General features: G+C 36.1%; 1 protein-coding gene across 1 annotated transcript; it reads left to right on the top strand.

The window, feature by feature from the left end:
- The first annotated feature begins 154 nt into the window (after nucleotides 1–154).
- LOC131531398 (uncharacterized) lies at nucleotides 155–1,685 on the top strand. The gene is made up of 4 exons (XM_058762135.1): nucleotides 155–344; nucleotides 427–753; nucleotides 1,165–1,266; nucleotides 1,441–1,685. Exons 1-4 carry the CDS (start codon nucleotides 299–301, stop codon nucleotides 1,599–1,601), a joined length of 636 nt encoding a protein of 211 aa, XP_058618118.1. The 5' UTR covers nucleotides 155–298; the 3' UTR covers nucleotides 1,602–1,685.
- The last annotated feature ends 8,029 nt before the right edge of the window (nucleotides 1,686–9,714 follow it).

Genomic DNA, 9,714 nt, shown 5'->3' with positions numbered 1-9,714 from the left:
ATCCCAAACCCTTTCCTTGAAGTATCATCAGAGAAGTTTAAAAAACATCAAACAAGAGTCACATTACGAAGGTCAACTTAATTGAAACTGAAAAGGTGCTAAATGTTATATGTGTAATATTGTCTGCCATTATGGACAATGTCATAACAGTGAATACATGCAAGAATAGCTTGTACATGTGGGTGGTGGTCATATCCTGTGGGGGAGGCTTTACACGAAACATATGTTTAACTCAGTCCTTTTAGTTCACAAGTTGTCTGTCACAGAAGTGTTCACATACTTTAGGTCCTAGTGTTTAATGATGGTTCACCTGTTTGTTTTGATCTGCTTGTGGCATCTGGTTGGTAAGTTATAACTGTTGTATAACTTTTCACCTCATATGCCTTAATATGAGTAATTAATATGTGACCAACCAATGTTTCCCAGGTGTGTTTGCTGACACTGATGCAGTGCAATCAGTGTCAGTGCTGGAGGGAGATTCAGTCGCTCTAGAATCTGGTTTTACTGAAATGGTGGACGATGATCTGATTCTGTGGAAGTTTGGAGCTGAAAACACTTTAATAGCTCAAATCAATGTACTGGCCGACAGCATCATTGTGTATGATAATGCTCTTGCTGGGAGATTCAGAGAAAGACTGAAGCTGGATGATCAAACTGGATCTCTGACCATCACAAATATCAGAACCACAGACTCTGGAGTTTATCAACTTCATACCAGCAGTGTGAGGAAGCGTTTCAATCTCACTGTCAATGGTTAGTTATCAGTTTCAACTTTTACAGCAATTATATTAAGCTTGGCTTGAATACATAATGCATTCTTCACAAAATATAAATTTTAACCTTACAAAATATAAAGTATTTACATATGTTTTACTTTGAGTGATGGTAATAAACCCTGTTTGGCTGTGAGTGGGATAAAACTGTCCCTCGTCCTTTGTTTGGGTGAGCAATGTTGCCAGTTCCGCTACAGAAATAAGCAATCTGGTCTGAAAGTACATAGTCAAAATAAGTTTTTGAAAGGGAAAAGGGTATCTGAATAAGACATTGTTGAAATCACATGTAATGGTGTGTGTTTGTGTGTCTCTGTGTGTAAAATCATCAGGTCATTATCAGCATTAGCTGACTGGCATTGCAATAAACACTGTTATGTTTTGATATGTCCAGCTTGCCTGCCTGTTCCTGTCATCAGCAGTAACTCTTCATCATTATCAAGATCGTCAAAACGTGAATATTTGAACATCACTGATCTCTGTCAGAAATGTGCAGGTATGTCAGTGGTGATTTTAGTTTTAATTTTTTTTAAACTTAATATGTTGATGTTTTTTCAGATCCTTTTGATGATTTCTGTATTTTCAGTTCCTGATAGAGAAAGAAATCAGGCTGGTGGCAAATCACAGTTCTGTTTCATCTCATTCTCGTTTCCTTTTTTTTTTTTTTTAGATTTACATGTCCATTGTTGTGATACTGTTGAAGCTGTGATCCGATTGGTCGTCACTGCTCTGATGGGCGTGGCTGCTACGATTGCAGTTGTTCTTCTTGTCAATGATGTCAGATCTACAAGAGGCAGTGAATTGAAAGGACAAACGGATTTGAAATCATAGTATTTATCCAGTCAAGCTCACCATTCAAACTCAACATATTATATACCCATGAATTAAATATTATATACCCATGTATCTCCTCAACATCACTGTATCTACTCATTTTTGTTATGAGATACACATGAAATACTATACATTGGGGCCGTCTGGTGGCTAAAGCGAAATAATATTCTTCAATTATATTTCTTCAATTCTTATTATATTTTGTAGTGGCATCCATTTATGTTACATTCCTTTGCACATTTTCACATTGCAGTGTGTTAACAACATAAACAAACAAATGTAGAAATATTTGTCATGCAAATAAAATGCTAAAAAATTGAAACCAAAAACCGAGTATGGAACTGAAAACTAATATACGTCCACAAATCACACACAGACATATTTTTATTGAAGGGGTGTCATGATAACAATAAAATGGTCTGCAACTGATTGTTATGTTGAATGATATGTTTGTATATATGATATGTATAATGAAAGTACAGTGACTACACTAGACGAGAGTATTGTGCCAACAACTGCTATAAAAAAATCAAAGATAACCCATTATAATCTATAATCAGTGAGAATGGATACAGCGTGAGGTGAGGACAGACAGCAGTCTAAACAAATCCACACACATTCCCTACTTCTGACAACAGCATGGATTTTAAGAAACGCAGTCCAAATTAAAAAAATCATCACTGCCACTGACCAGTTAAGAATAGGCAGAACAAAATATAATCAAAGACTATAGAAATACAAAGACGGTTCACTCCTACACTTATGAATGAGAGAAATTGCAACAGGGAATATGGTGGAATAGTCCCGCCTTCTAAATAAATGAGCCAATCGCTGATTGGTCAAGTCACTGCTTCACTGTAGCAGACTTTATAAGCTCTGGTTCCCAAAGAAACCTGAGGCTGGACCAGCCGATGAGCATGCGCAGTCATAAGTGTGTTATGACTGCGCATGCGCATTGGCTGAAAAAAATAAGCTTTTTAAACCCTATTTGAGCATAAGAAACAACATTCATGGGGCAGTTCATTTCAGATTTTGTTGCTGATTTGAAATATGTAATTTAATCGCGAGTTCAGCAAGCTGTTTTTGAGAGTTCAAGATTCCCCCATTCATTTAGATAGGACTTGGTCTTGTTTGAGCTGCTCGGAGGCGTGGCAAATATGGCTGCCGAGTGAACAGACTTTCCTTGAAAGGGACTTTGATATAATATGCTACTTACCAATAAAACGCAAATAACACATAACACCTTGCCTTCATTTTTCTCTCTAATAGCGGCTCCTGCTCTCTACGTCTGTTGGAATGCGGGGTTCTTCACCTGTGCTGTTATGCGCAGGCGAGCGGTTCCGGAAGGGAAATTGATTTGTAACAGTAACTTATAAACCTTTAAAGACGTCGATGACAATCGATGATAATTTCTTCTGTTGAAACCTCCAGCCCACATTAGTTTTTAAAATAATCTTGTTTAACCTTGGAATTCTTCCTGAAAAACTACAGTACATTACCCTTGATGCTGTAGATCATCACTAAAGCTTAGTCTTGTACCTTTGTATTTCTGTCTGATTTTTTTTATTGTCTGATTATTGTTATTTTATTTATTTATTTTTTTGCTTCTAATCATTTGTAATGTCATGATTCTCTAATTGGTTCTTGGCTTATAACGCTTAAACAAGGACTTTTTAATATATAAATGAATGGGGAAAAAAAACAAAACTTCCGGAAACATTGTCGCCGCCATATTGGACCTGGCAATTTGGATTGAAGAAAAGATAACCATAGTTTGGGTTTGTACAAACCATTGCACAATCCAAATCAGGTACCGGTGAATTACCTTTCACAGGTAAGACTAAACAGTTGTTTCAGGTTGTATTTGGTCATTTATTGTAACATTATGTTGGCCACCAGAGTTGTATTATTAGAGCTAGCAATAACGCAAGTTAGCTATGAAAGCTGAGACTTTACAAGAAATAACAAAGTTTGATTCTTATAAAATTTAAACTGTTGATAAAGTTGTAAATTAAACCAAATCGCAAGTGAGTCCATGGGATGCAGTGAGAATTAATTTTTATATATGTTTTTTATATAATATTTTTTTTCTATTTTAGCCAGTGGCAACCAGGGCAATACAAACATTAAGGAAGGCTGTAGAGAGCAAATCAGTGGACTGTTCTGTTCATTTTCAAGAAACTGTATCCTCCCTGTTATATTATTTTACTACTATATTATTGTACTATAATACTATAATACACTAACTCAACGTTTTATATACTTTTTTATTGTATTGACTAAATAATTGTACAAGTTATCTATATACTATTTGCTATTATTAGTCATTGTATTACATTAATACTCCATCTAATTGTATAGGCTATTAATATGTTATAGAATAAAGCTGTCATATACTGTATACTGAACTATTACATCTGACGCTATATTATTATATATGCTTATACCTACCTGGTCTCAGTATACCAATAAGTACATATCGCTGCAGTTTCCAAAATAAATCGAATCCTGTGTAACTACGGTACCACAAAGCAGTTAAAATCTGCATAAAAAGAAGTTCAAATGGCACAGTTGCATCAGCCTAATGCGTTTTTATATCAGTTTTGCATTTGTTAACACTATCGGGTAGGTTTAGGGCTGGATTTGGTGTAGGGCATATTTCCAACACGATAGAGCATTAACTTTTAGCGACAGATATTTGAATTCTGAACCGCCGCAATACGTATCTGAAGCAACGTAATAAAAAAAAACAGCAATACGTACCAATATCTATACGTAATAAAAACGTGCCAGGGTTCACATATTGAACCTGTGTTTTAGCGTCACTCAGTGGACATTTCTGTTTGAAACTGCGGCGAAACGTGCAGCAAGGTACGTAAAACGGTGTCGCACAAAAAGTGCGCAGAGGTATGTATTTTTATAAGACCAGGTTGGTTTATACCATGCTGTGGTTGCACTTTTTTTCTATTGCTGTAACTGTAAATGATTTAATGGATCCATTAAGACTTATTTTTCTCTGTTTTGGACTACTACATCTGTATACTTATATTGCTATTAAAAAAAAGAAAGAAAGCAGACTGACGGCCAGAGTCTCACTATTTAACTTGTATTTGCTGATTTCATCTCATTTTTCAACGATGGTCTGATCTTTTGACCTCTGAACAGAGATCAAGTTTGATCTTATGGCTGGACAAGCAACCTCTGCATTACAAATGTGGTTTGTGAGTCTGACTTCAGATAGCAACATGTGAACAAAACGTTTTAAATCTTTACCTTGATCCATCAAATATTTCAAATAAAAAGTTTGGAAAGCATCAAACGAGAGTCACACAACAGAAATCTACCTAATTGAAATCATTTAATGCATTTATTTTATTAACAGTAAAAACTAGAACACTTACAACCAACACATGCAAGAATATCTTGTACACGTTACCAGGTGGTGGCCACATCCTGTTGGGGGAGGAATCACACGCAACACTATTAATATCACTGTTTAACACTATGGTGTTAGTTTGCAAGCTTTCTGTCACAGAAAAGTTCACATATTTCAAGCACTATTATTTAAGGATGGTTCATCTGTTTATTTTGTTTTGCTTGTGGCATCTAAATGGTAAGTTATATTTTAAACATATATATATATATATATATATATATTTTTTTTTTTTTGTGGCTGGTAATGCATTCACGCTATGGCTGAATATAGATCGGAAGCTTATAAGCGGCCTGAGATTTAACCGGAAATACGTAGGCTACGTCCCGTGCATAGAGCTCATCAAACACACCTAAACCAGCTAATTAAGGTTTTCAGGGTTACTTGATAATTAAAAGCAGGTGTGTGTAGATCTCCAGGATCAGTGCTGGAGATCCCTGCCTTCCATTTCATATTCTTTTGTCAATTACACGGTTTTCTTATTTTGTTTCGTTGCTTTGCACTATTTTCCTTTTGTACCGTTTTAATTGTACACAGAAAAGCTGCAAATGCTTTGGAAATACAAATGTAGAAATATTTGTCAAGCCAATAAAACACACACACACACACACACACACACACACACACACACACACACACTTTTACTAAAACATAATTTGCTCAAATAATGATTTACAATCATTTATACCAGTTTATTTTTAAAATCCCTCATACAATGTAAATAACAGTTTTAAACCACCACCAGTTTATTTAACGAAAACAACAAAGTGAACATACATTATCCCTTACTTAAATCCAAAAAAATGTAGCAGTTCTGCTCTTCTGCTGAAAAACAATAGTGTTGTAATGATGAAAGAACCTCAGATACTTTGATCTCCTGAGAAACAGACAATACAAACATGCACGGGCATCTTCGAGACACTCCACAGAGTGGAGGTGCAGGAAACTTCCTTCCCTTCTGTCCATTTGTTTCTTTTTAAATCCCTTCACCCATCCTTCCTTCTACTCAGTCTGCTCAAAATGATTATCTGAAAATGCCAATGCAAGTGAACTAACAGTTATGTCTGGTATCATCTGAAATGTCTCAGTGCGACTGGTACAATGGTCTCATTTCTACAGAAGTAAACTAAATGGTAATACAGAGTTTAGATATATTTTGATTACTGCAATGGGTGTGCCCTCTCCCAGGGTCTTTCATGCAAATTACCTTCTGTTCCCATTGAGATGTACTACCAGACCCGGCGCCAGACACAAATTCACGGACGGGCATTTCATTTTTTCAGGGGGGCACGAATGAGATCAACCTCACTGCAATGCATAATATCATTAATTATGAATTAAATGGACAAAAAACAAGGAAGAATTGACCTACCACTCCACTGACGCAATACAACAGACAGAGGAGTCGTAAAGATTGGAGATTGGACCTAGCCTACTGAAGCAGTCTAAACACACATCGCAGGGCTCGACATCAACAATCCGGGACAAGTGGATTTTTTAAAAGGCCAACTGAAAGAGAATTTTACTTGTACAAGTAGCCTAGCCTGATTAAAACGCCAATAACAATCACCAAAACGCGATAATGATTCTTCATCATTTAGTCTAAATGGCGATCCATAGTGCATAATGTAATCGCTAACAAGGCTGCGCTGCCTCTCTCAAAGGAGAAATAGAAACAAATGAGCGCAGCAAACACAAAGTGAGTTAACAGTGTGTTAACAAAATGAGTTAAAAGTTAACATACTGTGGTAAATGTGGAAATGTGGAGTTTTTATAACATGATACAGTTAAGCAACATCACACGACCAAGAGTGCTGAATACCTTCACGATTGAAAATGTGACGCTGGCCTCTTGCCATACCCTAGCCCAGTCAGGTGTACCGTGAAAAAATATCCATACTTCATATCTCTATTATAATTCGACATTATTATTTTAAATCAGAGGGTTTTAAAATGTTTAACCAATGCCAATCATTAAAAAGAGCTTGTCAGTAAAACTTCGTAACGCCATTGGATCCTCATGCTCTCAGCGAAAGCTCGTAACTTCACCCCGCCTCCTTTTAGATTGACGCGCCTCGCACAGCCTGGAGGAGACAGATCTAATCTTTTTCGCAATGCGAGGGTAAATAAATAATAACTGATGTTTGAATAGTACAGCGTTTTCTTTACTCAGCAGGCTCGTCCAGGGCGGGCACTAGTGACTCACAGGGCGGGCCAGGCCCCCCATTGCCCGCCCATGGCACAGGGACTGTGTACTACCCAGGTCTGGGACTTGGGTTAATGCAAATTCCAATTCTTTGTACATGCCTGCATTTGGGGGATGTTTTATCTTGGTTTTGTATTTAAAGGATTGCAGTAAAAGGGTCGGGGCCTTCTGTAGTCAGAATGAGCTCGTGGTATACAAAGTGTGTTCACACACTTCATACTATGTATTTTTCTAAGGTCATGCATTTTTTTACTCTTAGATTTATCTTTGAGAATTTGATGTTTTGTATTAATATGATTTGATATCTTTGAATTGGCTATGTAATTGACATAATATATATTTACCTGACTGATAATAAATTGTTACATTTGATTTTATTCTGTTTTACTCTGTAATTATTGACTGTAGTAGATTACGATGTATCCTTGTTACCGCATTTCCTGTGTCAGGTTAGTAACGGATTAAGACTCACTTGAGACGGAGCATAGAGCACACCAACTGTATCTTTAGAGATCAGGCTAACACTTGGTATTAGTTCAAGTGTGCTTAGATTGTAAGGGCTTATAGTGAATTTCCGTTTAGGTCAACTGAATGTTGTTCGACCAACCTAGATAGGGTGAGCCTAACCTCTGTTTATTGTAATATTATTCTAGCTAAGTGTACATGGGGAATCCATGGCATGACCATACTAAAAGCTACTATCAGAGAAAGTAATGTTGGTCGGCTTATATCTATAGTAGTGGTCGTGACATCTGATAAGATGTGATAAGAATGTGACCGTAAGATACGCTAACAGCTGAAGTGATATCTTTGAGCGACAATAATATTAATAATAATAATAAATAGAATAATCAGATGTCTAGATAAATTATCCTATAAATGATATCCTACAATTGGCATTCTAACCCAAATGTGAGTTCATTATAAAATGGAGTCAGATTAGATAATAAAATGGAGTCAGATTTGAATTGAACCTAATTGTAATAACTTTGCGCCCTGAAAAGACCGAACACGCAGGAAACCTTCATTCACCATTGGATACCTTCTTTGGGCCAAGTGCGTGGACCTTACAGTGTGATACATTATTTTTTTGAGCTTCTATGTAAGTAATGCTATTCATTTATTTCTCTTTATATTCTATGATTTATTATTTTATTACAGACAGAGAAAGATGGAGATCATGCGACTTGCCACTAAAATAAATAATTAAGACACAAAATATTGATTAAAACAGATCCTAGATCAGTATTCAATTAAAGTTCCAAGAGGTCCAGTCTCTATATTTTCTGCCCAGCAGAGGTCCAGATAGTTCTTTTTTATATGTGACCATGGACCACAAAACCAGTCATAAGGGACCATTTTTCGAAATTGAGATTTATACATAATCTGAAAGCTGAATAAATAAGCTTTCCATTGATGTATGGTTTGTTAGGATAGGACAATATTTGGCCGAGATACAACTATTTGAAAATCTGGAATCTGAGAGTGCAAAAACTAAATCAAAGTATTGAGAAAATCGCCTTTAAAGTTGTCCAAGTGAAGTTCTTAGCAATGCATATTACTAATCAAAAATTAAGTTTTCATATATTTACAGTAGGAAATTTACAAAATATCTTCATGGAACATTTACTTAATGTCCTAATGATTTTTGGCATAAAAGAAAAATCTATCATTTTGACCCATACTGTCACGTGTGTCTTGTTCCCCATGACCATATTTGGTTTTTCCTGTTTCCTGTCCTCGTTTAGTTTGATTTGATTCCAGGTGCGTCCCTTTAGTCCCCTCGTTATGTTTATTATAAAAGTGTTGGTTTTCCCCATGTCTGATGTCTGGTATTGTTCGTTTTACCCCCGTGCTCTATGTTTGCCTGTGTTTGTGCTCCATTAAAAGAAGGTTTGATTGTGCTCCTCGACTCCTCGTTCTCTACTCCAGCCGATTGTGACACATACAGTGTATTTTTTGGCTATTGCTACAAATATACCCCAGCGACTTAAGACTGGTTTTGTGGTCCAGGGTCACATATAGTTATAAATTTCCATCTGGGTTGCAGCAGTACTTTGTAAAAGAAAAAACTCCTACATATGGGGATATTGGGCCCTGAGAGCCAAAGCAGTGAAATGTTTTACAAAAAAAAACAACAACTGGATATGAATATTAAAAGTTCAGATCGGCTGTTTTATCAGGCTATTATTATTTTTACATTTAGATACCTATGGCAGAAGGCAATGTGACTGAGAAAATATATGGAGGTTTCCACTTGAATCTACTTTGCATTTACTAAAAACAAACAATGTACATCATCATAACACCCTCATCAAGGGCAGAAACAGGGATAATTCACCCAAAAATGAAAAATCGGTATCCCTAATATTTATTAATTTATTATTTATTATTTATTTATTTTATTTGATGCTTGGGCGTTTCTGCTACTGTTGTTAAAATAACCATATCATCTGCAGCACTTGTACTGC

The sequence above is a fragment of the Onychostoma macrolepis genome, chromosome 22 (assembly GCF_012432095.1).
Source record: "Onychostoma macrolepis isolate SWU-2019 chromosome 22, ASM1243209v1, whole genome shotgun sequence".
NCBI lineage: Eukaryota > Metazoa > Chordata > Actinopteri > Cypriniformes > Cyprinidae > Onychostoma > Onychostoma macrolepis.
Note: the sequence above shows the minus strand (reverse complement) of the source record. Positions and strands in the feature narration are given on the sequence as shown.